A 25,106-nucleotide genomic window follows, 5' to 3' on the forward strand; every position below is an offset into this window, starting at 1 on the left:
GTGCTGCGCTACGTAGTTACCAAAAATAGTCACGTTCGATCTTCGAGAAAGACTAAGAACGAATGATCGTTCGCTGTGTTGTGAAAACGTTGGAACAGTGGCGTAGTACAGATGGCTTCTTCTCCGACTAGCGCGACTTCAGAGGGAGCTGAAGGCTCTACCAGAGCAACGTCTGTAGCAGACATGTCAAATATCCAAGTAGATGAAGTGATGAACGTTCCAGACGTCGAAGTGAAACACGCGGCGTTTCAATCGCAGCCAGCTTTGCGAGGACAGCTGACAGACGAGCAAGTGAAAGAGATGGACGAAAAAATGAAGAAGGACCATGCCAAGAAGTATTTCTCTTTGAGGGTAAGGTCTTCTTTACTTTAGTCAACATTAACAGCTTTACACTGCTGAAATTTTGGTTTATTTGCGAACGACAACGATAGTTTGTGATTGCATTTCTACCGTTCAACTAGTCGTTCTTGCAAACACAAACGGTCGAAAGGTTCTTCCTCCCTGGCAGCTCAGTTTATATTGACCTTGACAGCGGTGTGATCTGCCATTACAAAATATCACAGCTAAGGCACTTTTATTTTCTTATGAATGGCTTACGAAAAATGCTTCTTACGACTGGTTTTTTACAACCATTTGTGAGTTTGTATAAGCTTAAGTTTTCATATACAAACTTGTGCGTTAAATATGGTTTGAAATTTCTGTGCTGAAAATCGATCGTGCTGTACTCAAAATTAAGGTTTGAATTCTTATTTTGCCACTCTGTCTTTCTGTTATTTTCCTTTGAGTATCTACTTTTGAGAAGCAGGTTTCGATCATTCGTCATAGTACAGTGCTTCGAGAATTATTTTTTTCCATGCATGATTTAATTTAAGCTTGTGAATGTTTGGGTTGATTATGCAGTCATTATTTATTTATGGCAATCTTGTCACTCGATCGAAGCTTTCAGACAATTTTTAGTTATTGCTTCATGTTTCCGTCAAACCTAACTTTCATCAACACAATCATGCCAGCATAATAGCATAAAATATAGTCTACTGTAATAAATGGTAAACAATCATCCACTGAATGGTGATACAGCAACCTCTTCCAAATAATAAATTCATTCATGGTATAAGAACAGTACTTTCAATGTAGATGTAACTGACATTGAACATGTTTTAAAAAATTTTGTTGTGAGAAAAGAGGATTGCAAGTGATTGGTCCCAACCCCAACAGCGCCCCCAAAAAACTTGTATTAGCAACTTTGCTAATGAAATATTTTTGAACAGCTGTAGATTACGGCGGGAGCCACTCAGTTAAAATAAATCCAGTAAGAGAGACATTATTATGTATAAAAGTGACACTGTACACCAGGAAGAATGTGAAATGTCTTAAATATTTTTCAACACTTGAACACTCATAACTTTGATATTCAGTTGAATACCGTTTTGACCCAAGGGGGTAGGAATTTGAATAAGCCAGAACTTTATCAAAACTAGTTCAAATGCCTCGTGGGTTGCTGGGGAGAGGGGGTGGGGAGGTGGGTCTGGTGGGATGTTGAAGTTTCTCATTGATCTGCATATAAGGGCTAAGTTCTAGGTAAATTGATAAAATGGGAAGGTGATTTTGCTAGCCTTCCTCACTGACTACACTGTACTACATCAAAATGTTTCAACTTCTCACTGATGATCTTCATCTGGCAGTCAAACAACTTCAAAAAATGTGCAAGAGCTACTACCTTGTGTGTTGGGGAGGCGGGGGAGGGGGTAGTGCTTTCTAGTCAGAACAATGGCGGATTAGGGACCCATCCAGTCAACACCATTACCTCATGGCAGCTAGCCTGGTAGTGGTTGTAGGTGTTCAGATTATCATGAGTCATACATAGCTTCCTCTAGCTTGTGTGACAAAATGATGAAGGAAACTATCTTGTACATCTACAGTTTGTGGCCCATCCCTAGCGAATCAATAAAATTTGATTCTGATCTCTCAGTTGTTAAATCAGCACATCAAAAGGTATGGGGGGGGGGGGGCAGCACTGACTAGACCTCCATATACATGTATATGTACATGTATGAGCTGCAAGGATAAAACATGCAAAAGTCCAATGAAGTACAGTGTAGGATTCACCAGCTGGCTCCTTCCACACTCTTAAACACCTGGCACCCCCCCCCCCCTCCCCCCAATCTCCCCCAAAAGGTGAATTACTGGTAGCTTTAGTTTTTATTTATTCTGTTTTGGTAACTTGATAACTTTTGGTAACTTGATAACTGGGTTTTGATGAGAAGAAAGCTAGTTACATGTAGAAACATGACTGAAATTTGGATGGACCTGAAATAAGTTGTTAGTTTAAACTTCATTTGCAATAACAAAGTTATTGATTGAATTGTTGAATGTTCCACAGGAAGGAGCGTTCACTAATGCCGTCGAGGAGTCCAAGTTGTTCTTGGATGAGGGTGATGGAGAACTTTTGGGTTCATGGCTTTTGAGCGAGTAAGTTATGAAATAAGAACTGTGCTACGCTGTCCCCCACCTTTATGCAGCTCACACCTTACAACTGCAGGTCATCATCTGGTGTCTGTAGTACTACTGTTGGCAGATTGCTACATGTACAGTGTAGTGAGAGGTACTTTATAACGTTATGAAAAAATAAACAACAACAAGAAATCAAAAGGAAAAAAAAACATAAACAAAAATCTATAAATGCATGTAAGCACCTAGAGGAAATAAGGTATCTGGGAAGGCCTTATAATATTGTTATCAGAAGGATTTTTGCATTTGAGAGTGTTCAGCATGCACATGTACGCCTCGGTGATATTGCTCCGTATCTACATTGTAATATTAAATAATGAAGAACGTTCAAGTGCATTGTTGAGTGAAAAAATCTGACCACAAGGTAATTCTTTTTAGAAATTTCTCTTACACTTCCTGGAGATCCTAAAAGTTCCTTGCTGCGTACATGTATACAACTCAGCAATGCAAGAGAAGCATTTTCATTTCTGTAATTTTTAAAATGTCCAGGGTTCTAAAGTTGCATTTGCCAATACATGTAATATTTTCTTTATCCTTTGCACTGTTTGAACTTTCCATTATAAATTGTCCAACTTAGATTTTTGAACCCATGCACCAGTAACCTACAGTTTTTTGCATGCATTACAAGTCATGTGCACATACTGTAACATAGGGTGCATGCATTATGAAGATTGTAATGCACCAGAGCTCAGGACACAATCAAGCACAAGGATGGTATCCACGGCAACCCTGCAAGCAGCCACTTCCAAAGGCACCATCACATTGAACCCAATCAGTGGAATACACTGCGCCTGAATCAGCTATTATGCATAGAAATCGAGAGCGAATGTACTAACCAAACCCGATAATTACCAAAGAGAGGGCGGAGGGGGGGGAAGGCTTGAAAATAAAGCAAGCAAAATGACCTTTCTCACAGGCCAGCAAGCAAGCAAATGCAAAGCCAACCATGAGGCGCCCCCAACAGAGAGCTCAAAGGTCACCCCGAGCTGCGATGAGGGGCGACTGCTTATCAACATTGTGTTGACTTTAACCTTCCCTTAATTTACATTAATTTTAGCCACATACTGTTTGGTTTTCTCAACAGAGTTGATGATGTAATTTGGCCGCCGTAACGAGATTGAGTGCTGATGTTTCAAGCGTTAGCAATTTGCTAGCTCTTTGTCCGAGTGAAGGGCTGTTGCCCTGACAAAGTGTTAACGCTCAAAGTGTCAGCTGTTGAATCGGTATATGGCGGCCAAATTATCTCATCAACAACCATTGTTAGGGGTATCGAATGGTCCCATTCAGTTTAAAAGTTCTTGCAAAATTTGGCCTTCGCTCAAATTGCTCGCAAAAATTACACGGGTGCTCGCTTGCTCGTGCTCGCAAAATTTTTGCAACTGCTAGCATGCTTGCATTCTCGTTAACATGTGCTCAATTGCTCGGAATTTCGTTAATCCTCCTTTGTAGTTATTTTTTATACATATATAAACGATAAATCAGTTATGATATGGTTAAAACAAAAAGGTTGAAACATCCTTACCTCTGGCTTCAGTCTTTCTTCAACAGTTCAGCCTGTAACTATTGTTCTGTTTTGGAGGTGTCAGCCAGATTATTAGCTATTACTTGGCGCAAAACTCGCTGCTTGCCATCTGTATTTTTCTAAAGTGCTCGCTGCTCACAAGAAAAATTTGACAACTGCTTTTGCTCGCAAAAATAAACACACTGCTCGCATGCTCGCGAATGCTCCCAAAGACCATTCGATGCCCCTACTGTTGTTTAAACCAAACATTTGTTTCCACTCCCCACTGATGACCTGATGCAGCACCACAGTTTCTTTAGAAGCTACGACTGCTGATGTTTATAGTACTAACTTAAGTATTTTATTCACAGAATTGATCACTGGGATCATGAAAAGGAAAGAATAGTCCTTATCACCAAGAAGTCCCTTTGCATCATCAAGTACAATTTCATTGGTCTGAAAGTTGATGAGGTGAAGAAGATACCATTGATACATTGTGACAAGATACAGATCGGCAGATTTTTATATCCAAAGAACACCATGATGATGTGAGTACATGCAGTGTGTGCCTCCAGAAAATATCTCTACCCTACTGGGAAGGTCACTGAAAATTCTGAGGGGGAGGGGGGTGGGGGGTGGGGTCCAAACCAATATGGAGTGGTAGGGACATTGATGGAAAAACACAATGTCAACGTACGTATTCTCTTACTGGTACGTGTACCTCTATACAAAATTCTGGAACTGATAAGTACGTCGTAAACTGTTGTCATGGTGTAATGTGGTAATGAGTCATATAGACCGTACATGTACATTGTGTGGGATTAGAACATGTACTGTAATGTCAGTGGCTATGTTCACCATTACACTTCATTAACAGCCATTTCACCCTCACTAATATTTTTTGGAGATCGTATGTGGCAAGGCTGAAAGGAAGTATCCATGGGTCCATCTGCTAATCTGTTGTGATTCCTTTACAGTTTCATGGCCATCAATACATTAGAATGGGTGTTGAAAATAAACCGTAAAATATTTGCCTGTTTGGTGTATTTCATACAAAAAGTTATACAAAAGTGAGCTGTTACTGATTTTGATTTGTACTGAAGTACATGTACAGTATATCTGTAAACAACCATCAGCACCTTGATAGAAATAGTTGTATAGAGATATACGGTATGTACTGTATGCTACATGTATGGTTAAATTCGTTTGGCATGTACATGTTAGTTTCCAATGTTCCTGATTTTGATAACTTGCATGAATCAGAGTCCAACTAAAATGCAAATTAAACTCAGTCTGGTAATTTTCAAACCAAAAACTAATTTAAACTGCAACATTGCATAGCATGCTTTCATGACCAAATAATTAATACACTGTACACATGTACATGCAATCTATACAGGTCATGTAATATTGCATGAAATACCAGTACATGTACTTTCCGTTGGTCATTTATGAGCTGATTTGTACCATTAGCAGGATTGTTGTGTTCGTAAATGTTCAAATCATCTTAGAAATCTTCTCATCTAATTTTCTCAAGAAAAGCATGTTCATGTACCATATATTCATACCAACAAATCAACAAAGAAACAAAGAAATAAAAAAAAGGAAGAAAGAAAGAAAAAGAGTACTTGCTGCAAGCATTCAGCGAGTCTAAGAGAGTATTGCCCCCTATCTTTCAGTCCACGGCACTTCCAAACTGGTTTGCGTGTGTACTTTGGCAAAAACATTAAAGCCACTTTCCTGCAGAACTGGAATCCATGGTCACATGCCATCCCATATGTCACGTTTAGTTGGCACAGAGGAAATGACATCATGAGTGCCATACCTTCGCATATGCAGCTTGATCCGTTCCAGGATGCTATTATCGCCGCGATCACGGATGCCCATAACGCTCTTCAGGAGGGCGTGGCACAAGAATCTCTTGAGATTGTGCATAATGAGCCGATATTGATTGAAGTTTACTGCGGATTTTCGCCAATTCTTCATAACTATAGCATCTTTGGGTTTAACCGCGACCGAGGAAAGTTTGGATTTTAGCATACTGTACAAGGTGTTCTGTTAAACCTCTTAAGTGCCAAAACGTTAATTTTGCAACCTCGGAGAACATGAACTAAGTAGGAGCGTTATAATGTTAGAGCTATTAATACATGTATACATCGCCGCCGCGTCTTTTAGTTTCATTCACGCTAACGCATTTAACTTATTCACAGTTTCAAATAATAAATGAACTACATGTAAGTAATTTGTATCTAAGACCAGAGCCAGTGGAGGAAATTTGTATCCAGTTATCTAAACTAAAGTTCTTTGAGATACCATGTACGTGCAACGTAAATCTAATTGTTAATACACTTGTGAAGCGAGCAGAAGAAGTTGTAAAATTAGGACAGCCTGTTTTGAAAACATTTGTACAACATTTTAATGTTAATGTTCTGTAACTTTTTTAACTAATTAATTAATTAATTAATAATCAGTTTATGACAGATGTACATGTAATGAATTTTCCCTAATTAAACTTGAAGAAACTTACACATGTAGAAAGGAGTATAAAATAAGATGTTTTCAAACCATCTCAGTGCCTTTTACTCCAGCTCCTTTTCTGATCACCATGGACACTGGTTTACCTCTCCTGTTGGTCACGTGACATGGGTTCCAGTTGGAAGCAGGCATTACAACCAGCATGAATCTTCTCAGCCGCTCAAATCACAGGTTGTCCATCACGGGCTTGTGTTTGTAACAGGCTCTTAGCCAGGAATTGAGAACCGGGCGTCCTACATGGATCTTTCTAGTAAAAATTGTAAAGGAATAGCCAGGCAAACACCTCTTTTCGGTACAATTGGTTTACAATGCACTGTTTAGATTGCAAGCAAAATCTTCAAGTTGTTATAGAGTCAGAGTACTTGAGCTTTCGATCGCTTTGCATTGTGGCCAGGACAGGACAAAAAAAAAACTAACTTGGGCCGTTTCATTGTTTTTCCAGCGGTGTGTAACTTTTGAGGTGTGGGGCCATTAAAACCAACTGCAAGTTGCTATAGAAACAAAAGAGAACAACTGGCCACAGGGGTCTTACGCCTGTAGCTTTACCTTTTAATAGCTTCTAAGGTGCGGAACTGGCGGGGGAGGGGGGGGGGGTGGGGCGAGGTTGACATTTTATTTCTTTTGCACGCTGCAAACACAATAGGACGAATGAACGACATGTAGTCTTCTGAAATCCTCTGGTTGTGAACAGAACTATAAATCTAGAAACAGGTTTTGTTACGTTGCGACATGGTAGTTCTGTCTTCATTTATGCCTTTTGGGCGTCTCAGTGATTCCGCAGAATGTACCACCGGCGTAAACGCCGGATTGGTTAAGGACAAAATGCTTAAAAGCGAAGGACAACCCCTTTGTCCAGGTTGAAAGTTGGGCGTGGGGTCAAACATACCTGATTACAGGGACAGTACTTGTACCGGCAAAGCATTCATTGAGGCCTTTTCTGTCCTTGTAGGATAACCGGTTATGCGGAGAACAGTCCCCACTCCAAACAGACAGGCTTGAGAATTTTCTTCTCCCATCAGGAACCCAGCTTCTTCCAGACTTGGAACCCATGGTCAAACGAAATGCCTTACATCTCGCTAACGAGTCACGTGCAGAGTCTCCTCATTGACTCCGTGCCCGACAGCGTTAAACACAGCGTGTTTAGCAAAGCTCTTATTGAGGCGATAACCGCCGCTCGGGAGGCAGAGTCTGACAAAGAAAGATTGGACAGTTTTGAAGTGATGGAGGCAGATTTAGAAATTTATGTTTATATTGGGTTGAGCGCCATGATCTATAATCAAAGTAAGTTAGGTTTCTGCAAAGATCGTGGCAACGTTTTCTTTTAGCACGGATAGTTGGATGGAAATTCTCCCCAGTTATCTGTGATGACTCCATACATTTTCTCTTAGTGCTGTAAAGGGAATCTGGCAAACAATCAGTTTTTCCTTTTATGATAAGGCTTGATAATTAAAAGTAGATTTGGTGATATGTGTTAGGGGGAAAATTGCATGATACCGGTGCGAAATTTCATTCAGTTACAAGGCGAGACCCGTTTTCTATTGGTTTAGTTTTGTGAGATTCGCTCTGCATTGAAAGGAGTGATAAGAAGGAAATGATATGAAAGGCTATGTCGTGTTTACATGACAAATTTGGATTAATTCACTAAAGAATTCACACTTGGCAATTTTCAAGGCGGTTCCTTGTTTTTACATTTACACAAAAACAAGGTCAATAAACAGTACAAAACTTAATTCAGTAAACAAGTGCACAAATGAGTAGTGAAGTTTGTTTTTATCCTTGTAAAATCAAGGGCCCAGGACGTAAGGTTCAAGTGTAAATTCTTGTTGTTGAAGTGACCAGTTTATAATTGTGTGCTTAGTGACCTGGTCTTTGATTGGAAACGAGGCTGGAGTTGACGTAGTGTTCAGTGGTTATCAACTGAACCAAGTTAACATCATAACAACTTGTCACATGTAAAAAACGAGGCTCGTTTAAAAACAAAATCAAATCCAGCCACTCTATCTCTCAAGGGCCACGGCCCGGTTGCATTAATTAAGCATTTTGAAATAAGCGGGAGTTTTGTGTAGTTGTTCCCTATCTTCTGAAGGGTTTTCTAGCGCTATCTTTGTTTCCAATCCTCACTGAACCACTACCAGCCGAGTGATCTAATATGGCGCTCGAGGTAACCCTTCAGAACGCAGAGAATGGCTGTAAAAGATGCTTCATGCAACGTGGCGCAGGTTACTAAAATAATGTGTTACAGGTGATTTGCAACCAATCCCTAGAGATTTAAAAGACAATGATGTGGCAGCCATGCTGGATGACAGAACCTTTTGTTTTGTCATCCAACATGGCCGCCATGCCATGGTCCTTTTGGATCTCCAGGGATTGGTCGCAAACCACCTATTGATCCCTGGTGTTATGTAAATGAGTACGGTAACAGAAGAGAGTAACAGACTGAACTCGTACCGGCCTATCATATTTGTTAAAGGCCCACCTTCACCCAAGAGTCGTTGCGGTCGTTTGTTTTTGTTTTGAAATGCTGTATTGTCCAAACGCGTGATCTTATTGGCTGTATGAACTCAAGCGGTTCATGCAGGTTTCCTATACGACTCGTGCTGGAGGGAAAGAATATTCGTGATCGCTTATTGCTTTCTCACTCGACTCCCGCTCAAATAAATGGGGGGGGGGGGGGGGGGTTCATATATGAAAACTGTTCCTCGGCGCGCAATACATCTTGGGTGAATGTGGGCCTTTAAGAGATATAAGGTGCAGCGTTAACTGTGCAAACAATGTTAATGTGACTTGCATTATGTGATCTTATGGTTTTGGAATTACTTGTGTTTCGAGTTCACTTTGGTAACGTCATATCCATGTGAATTTGGCCGGGGTAGAAAATACGTAGAGCGGTGTATTTCAGATAAGATTGTATGCCTGTAAACAGCAAAGACATAAAATTACTACTACTACAGTCAGGTGATGCTATGAAATAGGAAAATAAATAAATAAATATGCTGAAAATGTACATCTGGTGAAAGGCAACCAATTTTTGTCACCAGGGCAGTTTAAAGTAAGATGAATAGATGTGAATGTTATTTTTTAGTATTTAAAAAGTAAGTTGGTGTTGTTTACTTATTAAAGGTGGATATCGGCTGTGGTTAGGCCAAACAAACCTATTAATGAAAATCTGTGGTTCATTTTATGCGATCCCCAAGTATCAAGATGCATGCTCTCTTCACTGAAAAGCATTAGAGCGGTTTCCAAAACAAAAGTAATTACTCTGGCCAATCGCAACAGATGTTCGCAATGAACCAATCAGAATTCGAAACAAATACATGTAACATGCGCCAAGCGCGGGAACGTTGAACGCGTGCGGCGAAAATACGATTGGCTTTGGTTTGGATTCCCATTGGTTGTGAAACTGGCGCGAGTTTTGTTAGCCAATCACAGAGCGTAGTAATGCAAAACCAAAGAAGATGCAAAACTACTTTCGACACTCGATTGAAAACCACTCTCAACTCGGGGGAACGCCGTATTGGGGGAAGCCGAGTTAGGGTGATTTTGTCAATCAACAGTGAACAAGACTACAGCATTGAAGTTAGCGGAGAATAAATTTTGGAAGTTTTCTTTCGTTATTGGGAGAGGAAAAACAGCTTTGTTTAGAACAGCTGGGGGAGCGAAAGAAAGTTGAGATTCGAACAAATTATCCCAACGTGCATTGAATCTACATGCAATTTGTTTACGCGAAATTCAGACGCATTCGGTGATGAACAGTGTTACTGTAACAGTAAAATTGAGATTTCTTTATCCAAATATAACACATCTTTTTAGGAATCGTTCACCCGTTTCTTTCTATGTTTCAAATACGCCTAAAATCCAACATTTGAAAACAAAAGCTGCATTTACTCTTTATCACTCGAAATAGGTGACGTTCGTTATTCAAGCATGTGGAGAAATCAACGTTTGGAATAAACTAACTTTAAACTAGCTTTTAACTACAACGATTCATTCCAAATCCTTTATCCAGCAGTTCTAGCTTCCTGTGCTCTCCGTCCAAACTGTCAAAAATGCAAAGTAGACTGGTGTTTCCAAAACAAAACAACAACAAAAACATTGAACCAGGGGGGGCCAGCAGCGAGGCCTGGATCCGAGTTTGCATGATCGCCCCAGTTAAGAAATTTGGCCAAGCGAGACTAAGTACTGAATTTTTGATAAACAAACATGGCGGTGATTTTATGTGAAGGCGCGTCTGTACGGATTCGCAAACCATTTGGCTATTCGACGTCCAAACAAAACAGGAAGGTTTCGGTCGCTCTTTTACCTGAAGTTTGGTCATCAAGAGGGATCACGGATGCAAATTCTGTGGCGAAAAACGAAAATACTGCAACCGACGACTAGCTGTCCCCGGAGAGGATCAGTACAGTCAACTCTCTCAAAGCGACCACTTCGTAAACAACCGTTTTGTTTCCCAGTTAAATACTCTTTCAAGAGCTCTCTCGTAAGCGACCACCACTCAAATTTCTAGGGGACCACGACCACTTTTTAGGCCAGAAATTTGACATATTATTATTCTTTTGTTTCTGTTTCCGGTAAGCGACCACCGAACATATTCGCGTATGATCTGAGTAAATAATTTCTCAGACTGACAGTTTACAGACAGAGAAGATTACTATAATTAGATCTGTAGGTAAATGGGAATTGTTTCAGTGATCTGTTCCAAAATGTTACACAAAATTTCGTCAGAAGAATGAATAGATGTGAAAAAATCAAATAAATTAGTTTTTATTTGCCTAATTGTAGCTGCTAGGGTTATAGTTTTAGGTAATTAATTTATCAGTCCAGCATTAGGCTTATTTTGTTGATCTTTCCCGTAAGCGACCACTTTTTTTATTTGTCGTGCACCAAAGGTTGTCGCTTATGAGAGAGTTGGCTGTTTCTAGATCTGACACAGTTCACAGGGCTAGACCTGCTCCTGTAGAAATTGACTCTCACGAGAGGTAGTAAGCCTTCCTCCATTCCACTTTATCGTTATCTTCCCTATTTTTTCATTTATGTACACTTTTGTACACTGTAGAATTTCCTCCCTTTACAGCAACTGCCCACTGAGAGTCAACAAACAGTGGAGGTTCTGGTGATCTAATTTTTTGTTTTGCTCTAATTAGTTAAAATGTTACTATCATACCTCAACAACAGATTTTTCTTTTCCAATCTCTTCTAAACGGTGAAAAGTTGAGAGGTGATGAAAGCGAAATCTTTGCTCTTCAACTTTGCCAAGTGAGCCACAAAATTAATATTGACTTTTGAATTCAGTATGTATGCTTGGTAATAAATCTCATTATTTTAAAGGAAGAGGTGAAGTAACCTTTAATTATTTTAGATTTTGTCTATCATACCTCTGGGGTGAGAACTGAAACATAAAAGAGGCAGGGTGCTAAACAGCAATACTTCAGCCAGTCAAGTGTGTGAAAATGTGCAGTAATTGCATAATTTACATTAGCATACCTCAGTGACCGACTATCATGTAAACGCGCAATCTGATTGGCTACACAGGTGCCGTCTATCGATCGATAGACGGCACCTGGAGCTGTTGAAAATGGCTTCCACTTCGCGTTTTCGTGAAGTTTGTGAAGAAGACGTACAAAACGTTTTGCAAAGTGCCATTCCAGAAAAAACAAAGAAAGCTACAAAGTATGGAATAAAGATTTTTAAAGGTAACTGCAGAACAATTTCCGAAATAAAATGCTTTATTTGAAACCAACAACAAATTACGCGTAAGCTTACTTAAGTTCGTAAGTAAACAAAACAAACTTGTCAAAGAAAAGTAACAATTGCGGTTCTTGTTTTGTTTTAGACTGGTTTTCAACCCAAAAAGAAATTACAACACCCATTGAACAACAAACCAAAGCCGAATTAAACACGTGTTTGCAGAGGTTTTATGTGTCAGTGAGACAAACAAATGGCGAACCGTTCAAAGTTTCTTCACTTAAAGCCATACGAGCGGCCATTGATAGATATTTGAAGCAAGAACCTACAGCCGTGGTCTATCGTCGGTGATAACGAATTTAAGAAGGCAAATGTTACGCTAAATGCAGTCTGTAAAAATCTGATGAAAGAGGGAAAAGTTGGTCCAGTTGTTCATAAAACTCCCATCACAAGCGAGCAATTGCAAAAGCTTTTTGAAAGTGGTCAACTGGGAAATGCGGATACAAAAGATCCTAAACAATTACAGCAAACCGCGTGGTTTTACACATACCTGTATTTCGGGAGGAGAGGAAGAGAAAACCAACGCAGCCTCACGCCAAAGATGTTTATCCTCCGCCAAACACCCCAGGGTAGACGATATTTTGAGTTACGAAGAGAGTTTCCGGGAGCGGTTTTATCGACAAAAAACCATCAAGGCGGCGTAAATGACAACACCGACGAAGCAGACGCCAAAATGTTTGAGGTTCGTGGTTCTCCACGTTGCCCCGTACAGACCATGCAAAATTTCCTGAGCCACCTTAATCCAGCTCTTGACTGCCTCTTCCAGCGTCCAAGAGATGTCAGCCCATCATTCAAGCCCGAAGAAGAAAGCGTTTGGTATTGCAACTCACCCGCGGGCGAAAAAACACTGTCCAACATGATGAAGCAGATGAGCACAGCCGCCGGGATTGTACCTCACTTAACAAACCATTGTGTCCGGGCTACCTCGGTTACCGTCCTGTCAGATTGTAATGTCGAGGCAAGGCATATTAAGGCTGTGACTGGACATAAGTCAAACATGTCCATAGAATCATACAGTGCCCGAGCGTCGTTTGAGCAAAAGGAAAAGATGTCAGGCGTCCTAAGTTCGTTTGTACATGGAAGCCGCCAGCCGCTGCAGCAGATCAGCAACCAAACTCAACTGGCTCTACCTCCACAAGAAAGCACCGGGGCTATTGTACCGGCTACTGCAGGCCAGATGTCCAGACAAATTTCTGATCAGCAAATTAACATGCAGAACACAAGCACCAGCTATACTAACCAGCCGTTTCCAAACACGTTTAACAACTGCACAGTGACCATAGTTAACAACAACTACTTCCGATGAATCCTCCATTTCACTATTCAGCCGATTGTACTTTGCTGTGAACTCTTTTTCAGAATTTCATTTATGAAAAGGGCTTTGAAATCAAGCTTAGTTTGAGCTCAACATCATTTCTTCTTTTACGGTTTGCAAGTTTCTGAGACTGCGCAATGTATGGCGCGATCACTGTGTAGCTTTGTTTTTTTGATGAATGAACTTTGCAAATGCGCCAGTTTGTCAGAACGCGCGCGATTTAGCATGCATCATTGCACAAATGTATCAAACTTAATGAAATAAAAATATTCTTTTGCTTGATAGATCGATCACTGAGGTATGCTAAAACAATTAGACGGCTCGCTCTCGGTTTCTATCGCCTTTGATAGTTGGCTCGGGGCTTCGCCCCTCGCCAACTATCAGCCGATAGAAACCTCGAGCTTGCCGTCTAATTGTTAAATACGCTAATTGCACTTAACTATGTTACAAAATATGTACCAATTAAACAATATTGCAATATGTTGCAGTTCTGATGTATATTGTCATATACTGATGACATTATTATACTGCAGAGTAATGTGGTCAGCTGGGATAATCCTCGAGTGTTTAGAAACACTTCAGTAATCAAGGGGCGATAATTTAGATTGTCTTCTTCGAAATGGGTGTTGCATACATAGAGAAACCATGGTTGACTAAGTTTGCCATCCCAGGATCTATTTAGTACTGTATCTCCCTTGCAGTTGGGTTTTGGGTGCATTCCCAGTAGCCCCATTTTGACATCCACCAATGGGGGAAAACCACCATACCCATAGAGGTGTTCATGGACATCTGTAAGGGTGACAGGTGAGACAATAATATTTACATGTACCTTCCAAGGTTTTTTGCACATGCATGTGGTTTCTGCAGGATCTCAGTGTATCAGTACATTGTTCACCCGGTGCTACTGAACTCGACTTCCCAATTTTTTGCACATATAAACCTGGTAGCTCTATTCACAATAATGTTAAGCAATCTACTTCTGAGATCTTTATAAGCTATCCTTTCCAGTTGCAACGTTCTCTTATCTAAAAATTTCTTAGGCCCGGTTCATACGTCGAACTTTACATGAGCCGGACCTAATCATTTGGTTCGGCGCATGTAAAGATCGACGTATGAATCAGTTAGGATCGACAGATTTGTATTTGGGTCGACCCGCCGTTCTATTCGACTGCGCCAGTCGAATAGAACGGCAAAAGTTCGACTTCGATTCAGACGTCGAACTTTTCATGTGCCGAACCAAATGCATACGTTACGTATAAATTATATGAATTATATCTATCCCAGAGGTCTGTGCATTCCATCGACTTGGTATGCGCAAAGGACTTCATTCTGAACAAGATGGCGGGAAAAGAGGAATGTGCATGTTTTTCTTGTTTGGAAACAACTGAATATACTTGGCTGAGATGCAAAAAAATTAACAAAAAGAAAAAAAAGAATTTATTCTTGAAGTACACACGCACTTCAAACCGACAGAAACTTTCCAATACAGGCTATATCGAAGGCGAAGCGTCAAGACTTCTCAGAACAAAATCTTCAAAAACAACATTTGAAGAAAACATTACTCTATTCAAACAGAAATTACGCAACAGAGGTTACCTCGATAACCTTATGATAAAACTCTTTCAGAAGTCAACCTCCGCGAAAGAATGTCAGCATTACAAAACAAACTAAAAACCCGCAAAAACATTTTGAGGTTTGTTATGGAATATCGCCCTTCTGTGCCTAACCTAAAACAATTCAGATGAGTAAATACAGGAGCCATAATCAGGGATGGAGACCATAAGCGTGGGGTCCACACGTCCCCATGAGTTGCACCAAAAAAAATCTATTTTTAGAAAAAATTGCCCCCCCCCACCCCTCACGTCATAAACCCGCGTGAATACACGCAAATGTGCGTGGGGCTACTACCTTATATGTGACACGGAAAGCAGCTGAGAGAAAATTCACTAAAGATAAAAAAAGTCCTTACCTGTCTGAGTACATTTTGAACGGGTAGAAAAAAAAGTCAATTTCTCCGCGCGCGATCCTGGCCGTTAACACGCGTGCGCGCACGCGCGTATGGCGTAATTCTTTTCTAAAAATATATTTTTTTGGTACAACACATGGGGACAGGCCCACAAGTCAAAATGGCATCTCGTTACGGTCTCCATCCCTGATTATGGCTCCTGGTAAATGACACTTGATAGAAAATCTGCCTCTGCTGAGGGAGATCTACAAAGACCCTTCCTTACTTACTTTCGTACAGAAAAGGGAGATCTTTGAAAGACGTATTCGTAAGAGCAAATTAACTTTGAAGGTCATATTCTTCCTATCTCGACCAGTAGGAGCCGTGTTTGGCCTGTCTTTATTGTTTTACCAAACAAGCTCTTCCATGTCAGAATTCATCTTTCCCGCCATTTTCAATCTTGCTGAGTAAAAACAACAGCCGCTGACCACGAAAATCTACTTTCTCACTTCAGCTTTAATTAAGTTCGACTTCAGTTAGGTTCGACGTCTGAATCAGCTGCCGAACTTAATTATTTGGGTCGACCTTAATAGGTATTAGGTTCGGCTCATGTAAAGTTCGGCGTATGAACCGGGCCTTAAGGACTAAAGCCGTTTTCCTTGTGTATGCATTTAAACCATTTGTGCATTAAAATTAACCTTACAGGAATAACTGTCGTCACGCGACATTTAAACAGAGGAAGAATTCCATAAAATAAACATGCTGTTTTATTCGTAACTACGCTTTCAACAGTTAATACGTATAAAATGTGGGACAAATACTTTTAATAAGCTTACACTAAAGTTCCAAGCCGATCTTGAGAAACAAGCTTACATTCTGGGCTTTTGCGATGACAGTCGTGAAACACTGTGTGGTTTCTAGTTTCTTCAGAACTGAACAAGAATCGAAATTGAAATCTACTTTTTTGTCGACGTACAATATCTTCCTGAGACGACGAAAAATAATCGTTTGCTGCATTACAAATCATATTCTTCACCACATACACTCGCTGGTAAATCTCAGCTCAGCTGAGAACATGTCGCTCGCAATTTCAATGTTGACGGCCCTACTAACCTAAAACAAAGTATAAACTGGCATCTCATTCCAGCGGTCTTGATTAATCGTAGTGTTCAACTTCGTACTACCGCAAAAAAAACATGCTAACAGTAAATAAACAATAACTAAATACGACCGCGTTTTCCACCGTCGAGTCTCTACGGACAAATTCGAAAGAAATCTCTTGCATTTCGCGCATGCTCGTTACGGTTTACGAATGATTGACAGATTTCTTTACTGGGGCGATCATCTATTTCGGAAAAGCGGCAAGATCAAAGGTAGCTGCCAGCCCCCCGTGCATTGAACTGATCCAATTATTCAACTTCAACACTGGTACTAGTACTCAATCCCTGCCGGCTGAGATGGCTCCAAAAAAGGATTTCTAGGAAGCCCGTTCCTCAATCCTTTTTCTGGCTGTTTGAAAGACAACGAGCTTAAAAGAAAAGATGGCCTAGCTCAGTTTCCTTAATAAAAATATTTAAAGTGATTTATTTTAGTTATTTATTTCTTTCCTTTCTTTCTTTTTTTTTTTTTCTTTTTGGCGGGATCTACCACAGATGTCCAATCTATGTGACTGTATATTAGATTAATTGAAATCAAGTTATTAGACGGTGTTCGTTAGTTGCGTCACGAGTCCAATTGACATTCGTTGTTTTGCACTGAACGATTGAATCGTGCACCAACATAAGCGCACGTGCAAAGGAACTGAAAGCACGTGCATTTTATCAGCTTGAAAAGTTTTCATTTTCTCGCTAACAGTCCTAAGACACTCCTTGCAGGCTGCAATTTTAATTCAGAATTTTTCCACAGCAAACTAAGTTTCGTTTCAAGTTTGCATTTTTTTTCTTTCCCTTACGTCCCTAAACTACAGTATTTTTTTGTTTACTCATTCCTTAATTGTATGTTGCTTCTTGTCTTTGTAATCTGCATGCATTTCTCGTCATCGATGTATTTGAATTGCAAATATACTGCTAAAAATCATCTTTAATTCATCTTTCATCTTCTTGCACATGGCGCCGTTCGCAAAGTTAACCGGCATCCAGTATCTCAGAAATCCTTGTTTCTGAGTATTACCTCTACCTAAAAAACTTCAAGGTGACTGCAAATCGCTGGGAAAACACAAGACTGTAAAACAAGCACCACTGAAGACTAAACAACGCAGCGAGCAAGGCTTTGACGTTCATCTATGCTGGATAAAAGAAAATGGAACTTCAAGGAACATTCATTCTATAGCAGGTAATTTCTCTATGACGAATCAAATTTTTATAAGTTAATTTTGAAATGAAAGTTACGTTGCAAGTTGATTAGTTTAATTATTGTGGCCGGTCATTCGTTTAGGTAAAAGTTGTTAAACTTTGCTTCAATCATTAGAAGCAGATGATGAGTCACAATTCAATAAATATCGTTAACCATTTAACTTTCTCAGAAAGTGCTAGGCGATTTTTGTTTTGTTCTGACAAAATGACCAACTGCCTGTAACCTAGTGTTTTTGATTTGCCTTTTAAATAATATTTTGAACTTGTTCAGCGATATTCTATATGCCCATCGCCACAGCTTATCTGGGAGTCATCTAATGGCATGCTGAAATTATTTATCCCCTCTTGGATGGTGGGGGCCGGTGATAAGGGAGACTGATCTAGATTAAATTTCACTGAATAGGTTTGCCAGAGGCTTAATCCGTTCCAAAATCCAGCCCTGAGGTGGGTGGGGGGTGGGTGGTGGTGGTGGTGGTGTTGAGGGGGGGGGGGGGGGTGTTGCGGCAATAGAGCAGGAGACCGATCTGCCCTCACGTAAAATCACACTTGATAACGCCATAAAATGTTCAAAACTTGGAAGTGAAACTATTCACCTGCTGCTCGTGGGTCCACTTCTGTTTTGAACATTTCAAGACGACATTCATTCCAGTGTCAAAAGACGTCATTATTTCGGCAATTTTGAAAGTTTTGTTTCCTCTAAGTTTGATCGTTGCATAGCTGTCATACTCTGGAGGAGGAGGGGGGAGGGAGGGGCGGGGGTGACAGTGCTGCTGAGAAGGAGGCATCGACCCTACTCCTCTCCCCTAAAAGTCTAAGAAACAAAGCCCCTCCTAAAGTTCCGTTGATAATCTTTAATCCCATCAGTTTATACCTATATTTTGTTCTAAATGTTTAGGATAAATGTTTCCAAGATATTCCAGAATTTCAGTGGAGCGAGCAGCATATTACCAGCCCTGCCCTCCCAGTGCAATCCACAAGCTGTTCCATAAGCACAAATGGTAGGTATCAGCAATGTCGAATGTCCCTACATTCGAAGGTGAGGGTGATTAATTAAATTGTGGAAATTTTAAGCGAATTAACTGATTTTCCCTAGGCTCCTTATTTGCTAACATAACCTCTACCTTGGGTTTCAAAGTAAAATCGAAATGTTTCGCTTTAGTATATTTAGTGATATAACCAATCTTAGATTCCACCAAAACTATTAATTGAACTGCGAAGCGTTAGGATTTATGTCAAAATATGCTTTGAGATGTTTCTATCTATTCAGCAGTTTCATAGCTTTCCCTGTACAACATGGGTATGCTCATTTAGAAGGGAAAACGATAATGACTACAAGTGTCACTGTGATCTTTCCATGGCAGCAAAAAGTCATAAAAAATATTTATTTAGTGCTTTTAATTTTAGGGCAAACAGTGAATACAACCCAGTGGAGCTAACAAGAAGTACAATTTAAAGAGCAAGATAAATCATTGTCAACAAAAAAGGTAGGTATTTTAATTGCTTGGCAAGAGTGACAGAGTTACTGGGCCATTTAAACAGCAATTAATTGTTTGATTTGTAACGTGCCACCAGGCAGGGTGTGAAAATCGTTTGTTGATCCTCGACTGATACCTTGTCTCTTACTAAACCATATGGAGAAGACGATATTCCGGCAACATGTAGTATCATTTCGTGAAAAGACGAGGTATTTATACCAGTGCGTTGATCTGGGTTAAATGAGGACATCATTTCTACTGGCTGACAGATGAACCAACTAAACTGAGAGGGGTTGCCGTAGACGCCTTTAGATGATAACGTTTGGTATCGGAAGCTGACTGAGCGCACGCTGTTTCAAAGGCATGCCTTTAGAACCGACACTGCTGATCTATTAGGAATGCATAACAACTGGGTAATTTATCCCAGTTGAAGTGAGGATAAGACCTGAACTGAGTAGAGCTACCATAGGCGCCTTTAAATGCTAATGTTCTATCTTACTAGCCTTACGCACAAATTCAATTGACATCGAAAGCTTACGGAGTGTCAGAAGCTTTCCTAAGCGACTCAGCTGATTCTTTTGACGTGCATTATAACTGTGCAGTTTACCCCAGTTACCCATGACCTGTGCACCATATCAACCAAACTTACGTTAAATTTAAAGGGCCACACTGAACATGATTCACCGGATTGAAATTAAAGTGGAAGTTAAACACAAAGCGAAAGAAGAAGCATCATAGAAGGTGAGTTTCCCTTTTTCTTGCCTATTTAGATTGCTTTTTTAAGGGTAGTAGAAACGTTCACCTATTTTAATTTCCATTTTAGTTTCTGGTACCAAATACCGACGAGTTTCTGTTGTCTGTTTGCTTTGCTCAAACGATCGTATCATAGACTGGAGACGCTTTACTCCGATCAAATGAGACCACCAACATCCCCCGGGTAAACCAAGCATTTGACCTTGTACCGTGCCGGAGGAATTGTAGAATTTGAAGCGGGTTTGTCTTTATGGTCTCACTGGCAGAATTGGCGCGTGGGTTTTTCGTGGTTTTGGGGATTGAGGAGGTTTTCAAGGACAGGATTTCGCCTTGCAAACAAATTGATCCGCGCATTTAGCCCTCGCACGCCACGTACTGTTTTATGTAGAGCACTGATTCCGTTCACTTTTTTTGATGGGTTGGGTTGGTCTGCAACTCGTCTGCACCCCTTTACATCCCACCTTGCCTCAACCACTGTTTAATTTATCCTTAAACATGATCTCTGCCGCTAGAATCTTGACTAGTCCATCACAATAAAAAATATATATTCTCTATGATAGGGATTCAACTCAAGCAGAGAGATTGACGGGAAGGAGAAAAGAAGAAAATCAAAGATATTGTTGACAATGGTGAGTTTTGATAAAGTTGTGTTTGTCTCACAATGTAACATTGATTGAGTTGAGTTGCTGAAGAGGGTTTTCGAAGCTCACGATCCTTGGAAATTCGAAGCGTAGGGATCTTATAATATTAAGCTTGCATCGTGATTAAATATTAAGTTACTCTATAATAATGCGTCACGCTTTTGCCTGGTAAATGACTTCCACGCTCTCTTTTCTCGTGGCCTTTAAGAACGATATTTATTTTCTTGTGAATATCGATATCTAATGCCAATGACATCGAATATTTGGTATTGATATCGGCCCATCCTAGCGCGTGCTGTGACACTACGCGTAGCGTTGCACATAACACGAATAGTGGGAAATTAAAACAAAGTAGGAATTTTTTTATTCATCTGCGCTTTATTTTAACCGTTTTCAGACATAAATATCTTAAAATCGGAGACACCCATGAAGATCAATATACATTAAAAATGTTTTGCTAAGAAGAAAGACCTTTTAACAGAAAAGAGAAATTGTCAAGTTTTATTTTGCCAGAGATATTGGTGAAAAATGCTGGAATAAACAAAATCACCCCGTAAAAATTGATTCATTATTAACTTGAATACGCTCTTACCGATTTTTTTCTAATTTCGCCTTCAAGTTATCTAGATTGAGTAGTTTAAATCCCTTAAGTTTCATCATAAATAGTCTGACTAGATTTCGAAATAATCGACAATGTCCTACCGTTGCTATGGTAACAGTTGTTGCTTGGAAACCGATAAGAAAATTAACTTTGATCATATGTTGAAATGATGATGTAGTATGAAGGAGATCGAAGTTTATCTTCTATGCGAGATTGTAATTTCAAAACTGCCACCCTAAGTCCAGAAAACTGCTGCGAGCCTCCTTAAAGAGAGCTCTATCATTATTCTTGGGACTCCAGGGTTTGTCCATACATGTAGCTACACAATTCAAATGTAATGTGGACGTGCTGATACTAAAGGTTTGCACGCAGTTTAAACAAGTGTTAACTGCATTTTATTGCATCCCTGTTGAGCAAAAGGAAATAGCATATGCAAGGGACTAGTTAGTTTCTAATATTTTCGTCGTCAAAGCAAAAAATGTTGAACCTTAATTGATTGATCTTGTAGACTGAGCCGGAATAAATAAAGGTGATTAAAATTTAACTTTTTAATTGCATATTTTGCTTATTTTTCAGGTCACTTTGTAGTTGACAAGCCTTGGCAACACAAGCATGGGAACAAGAGCATGTCAAGCACTTTTTGTAGTCAAGGTAGAACATAAGTATTCATTATTTTCCAAAAGCCGACAAAGATAGGAATTTTTTTTCTTCGGTGAATCGAATTCTCTGCAAACACGAAGACCCACAAAAAGAACCTCGATTAATTTAATATTCCACGTGAATTGTCTATGCATTTTTTGTATATTTTATCGCTTTCAAGAAATTTCACTCTTCGGTAAGCCACATCGCTTACATTTTGTAAAAGAAACTAATAATTTTATAGCTGACGTATGTTCGCTTTAATTTAAAATTTTTGCAATTGTCTACAAATTTGGTCAACTTCAGAAGTTTGAAATTCTCTAAATCTGCTCGGCTTTGTCGGGTTTTGAAAGCAAATATATCAAACTCACACCAAAGCTACCGTAACTGCTAGCAAAATTCTGCGTGTCGACAGACACAGGATTGGAATTTTCTTGCAATTATAGTCTACTTTAAGTCTTTTTCTCGAAGTTTGATTACAAATGTTCGGTCTACAGCCGGAAAATGGAAAAGAGCCTGAAATATTGTACTCATCGATGATTATAGTGAGCTATAAACTATTTAAATGTGCATTTTGCTTATTTTTTAGCGCGCCAAAACATTTTCAAGTGTAAACTCGGTTAATATTATAGATTTCACAATGACGATTTCGGCTAAATCACATGCCAGTTTAATGATTCGCTTGTTATAACGAGGTTTTTCAGGGAAAGTTCTTGTTTATAGTGCGTCTTCGTGTTCAGTTTGCATTTGGGAAATTTAGAAAAGTAATAGTGTTTCTATGAATCAGTTCCAGGAGGTTTTTGGCAAAATGAGTTTATTGAGAAATATAAATTTTAAACAGATTTTTAGATACCACAATCGCTCATGTTTTGATAAAATTTGATTGACAAGCCATGCTCAAAATCAATTAATTTTTGCGCAAAACTTAAAAATCTTTTGGCTCTCGTTCGTTGTCAGGGTAACTTCTGTTCAATTTTGTCTAATTTTCCCGCCAAAAGACTTAGAAAAAATACGGGCGTTCAAAATACGCATGCGCCGTTTTTTTTTTTTAATTTTTCCATATGGATACTGTCTGTTTGAAAATTTTTAATTTTCCCGCCAAAAGACTTCGAAAAAATACGGGCGCCAAAAATACGCATGCGCCGAAATTTTTTTTTAATTTTTCATAGCTATTATTTGCATTCAGTAAGTAATCTTAATGATAGCACTATAATTAGCAATAATAAAAGCCACACTCAAGCAAACAATTGTTTCAATTTCATTGTGTGCTTTATTTTTGTCTTGTATACAGTGAATTATTTTATTTAATTAGTTAAGTAACAATCAATTAATTAATTGAAAGGTGTTTACAATCTTTTTTCCTATATATACTAAGTCTTTTGGCGGGAAAATTTGGAAAAATTTGCACAGCGTTTCCCCTGGCAACACATTTAGCCAAAAAAATTAAGGGGATCTCTTTGAACATTTGTCGCTGACAAAAAATTCAAAGAGTAACCCTACAAATTTTGCCCGCCAGATAAACATAAACCACCTCTGATAGAAACTTAAAGTTATTGTCAATTTTGTTCAATTTCTGGTTAATTTAAAAGCGAAAGTTTAAAATTTTCAACGAAACGTTTGTTTTAGTGAAGTTTCATTTCCGAGGTGGTTTATACTTTAACAATCTAAAGTCATCTTCACAAGGCTAAATAAAGTTTGCAAACTTGTGTTGTCAAATACAATTTGGCGTGAAAGAACATTGCAGAAACGGCTTTCAAACATGCTTTTTTTTAACGTTTAACACGCCAAATCCTATTTGACAACACGAGATTGGAAACCTCAGTTTGCCAAGTGAAGGCAACTTTAGAAAAAAAGAAGCGACATCGCAATTGAAGACAAAATTTTGCAACAGGAGAAGAAACGTTTTTGGATTGTCGCGAGATTGTTTCATTGAACTTTGATTAATACTTCAATCTCTTTTCCTTCAAACTGTTGCAAAATTATCTAACTTGCAATGTTGCTTTTTGTGACCTTGTTCAAGAGACAGAGTACTAAACTCAACGTCATTATACAGTGTTGCAAAGGACAAGACATTTGTGGTGAAAGCTTTTAGAAAATGATACATGTACAATCCGTACCCAAATTTCAAAACTATTCTGTGATGATCGATTTTTTTTCCGCTCTATTTTTCGTTTCTTTTTCTCAGATTTTCCTTTTGTGACCGATAAAGACAATTTTCAATGATAATCGCTTAATCTACTCCTTCTCTTTTTCTAACACTTTTTGGTCAACAACTTAAAAGAAAGTTGTGTAGATATTTGGCAAACAATCTGTAGTTCTGGTACAATATGTAGCTATGTTTATTTAATTTTCACTGATCGAGATAATCGATACCTGTTTTACAAATTTTGTGAATCGATTTGTTTCAGCATTTCCTTTTCAATGATCAATCAAAAACTCTTTAGTTTCAGCCAATTTAGTCCAATTTCCAATTTCAACATCAATGTCATCATCATCATTTGGTCCTTTTCCCTTTAAGGGAAATGGGGCCAACATCAATGTCCTCAGTGATTATTTGGTTTGTCTGTTTTGTTTTCATTTGTCGCAATTTCTGTTTGTTTTTATCTTTCGTTTCTTTTCCAATACTTATTACAAATAATGAGTTTGAGCTTTCACTCATTCCCCTTGTCCAATGCAACACTAATATATAGTTAAACAAGGTCTTAAATATCAAGCACACTACCGAAAATAATGTCTGGTTGGGATAATGCAAACAATTCAACCCACAAACAACAAAAAAGTTCGATTTTCGATGTATTGGACCGCAAAAACCTAACTAAAATCTGGTTCTTTCGAGCATCAAGAAGTTCCTTTCATGTGTGCATGCCCCAAAGGTTCATTTTGTTTCTGATTTCTATTACTTCAAAATGCGAATTCCAGAACAATTCGAAGATAACTTTTTAAATAATTTATACGCATCCTTTGCTATATCAACCTATATTCCAACGAACGACTTGTGTAGGAATTCACAAAAAAAGTTTTAGTTAAAAAAGAAATTCAAATGACATTTTAACATTTTAATATTTGAAATTTTGCATGAATGGAAGAAGTAAATATTCAA

At 39.0% G+C, this 25,106-nt stretch overlaps 1 protein-coding gene, 1 long non-coding RNA gene and 1 pseudogene across 4 annotated transcripts; all 3 read left to right on the top strand.

Moving 5' to 3' along the window:
- Nucleotides 1-51: 51 nt before the first annotated feature.
- Nucleotides 52-8,739, top strand: LOC146473697 (tumor protein p63-regulated gene 1-like protein). 2 transcript variants are annotated; one of them, XM_085117744.1, is made up of 4 exons: nucleotides 52-351; nucleotides 2,381-2,469; nucleotides 4,381-4,557; nucleotides 5,689-6,576. In XM_085117744.1, the coding sequence occupies exons 1-4, from the start codon at nucleotides 112-114 to the stop codon at nucleotides 6,044-6,046; spliced, it is 864 nt and encodes a 287-aa protein (XP_084973870.1). In that variant the 5' UTR covers nucleotides 52-111; the 3' UTR covers nucleotides 6,047-6,576. The 2 variants fall into 2 exon arrangements, with proteins under 2 accessions (XP_084973870.1, XP_084973868.1); XM_085117742.1 differs by lacking the exon at nucleotides 5,689-6,576 and adding an exon at nucleotides 7,494-8,739 and having other exon boundaries at nucleotides 53-351.
- Nucleotides 8,740-12,316: 3,577 nt separating this feature from the next.
- On the top strand, nucleotides 12,317-14,022 carry LOC146473698 (uncharacterized; annotated as a pseudogene).
- A 4,773-nt stretch (nucleotides 14,023-18,795) lies between these two features.
- On the top strand, nucleotides 18,796-23,163 carry LOC146473699 (uncharacterized). Of its 2 annotated transcripts, none has more exons than XR_014866254.1 (4): nucleotides 18,796-18,895; nucleotides 20,035-20,117; nucleotides 20,686-20,754; nucleotides 21,944-23,163. It is a non-coding gene; the product is annotated as an uncharacterized LOC146473699 (long non-coding RNA). The 2 variants fall into 2 exon arrangements; XR_014866253.1 differs by having other exon boundaries at nucleotides 20,035-20,113.
- The last annotated feature ends 1,943 nt before the right edge of the window (nucleotides 23,164-25,106 follow it).

Source organism: Pavona decussata, unplaced genomic scaffold (genome assembly GCF_977016875.1).
Source record: "Pavona decussata unplaced genomic scaffold, jaPavDecu1.1 SCAFFOLD_92, whole genome shotgun sequence".
NCBI classification, from domain to species: domain Eukaryota; kingdom Metazoa; phylum Cnidaria; class Anthozoa; order Scleractinia; family Agariciidae; genus Pavona; species Pavona decussata.

Coding starts and splice junctions, on each gene's coding strand:
- LOC146473697 (XM_085117742.1), top strand. CDS start 112: ATGGCTTCTTCTCCGACTAGCGCGACTTCAGAGGGAGCTGAAGGCTCT. Junction 352..2,380: donor AGAAGTATTTCTCTTTGAGG/GTAAGGTCTTCT, acceptor AATGTTCCACAG/GAAGGAGCGTTCACTAATGC. Junction 4,558..7,493: donor CCAAAGAACACCATGATGAT/GTGAGTACATGC, acceptor CTGTCCTTGTAG/GATAACCGGTTATGCGGAGA.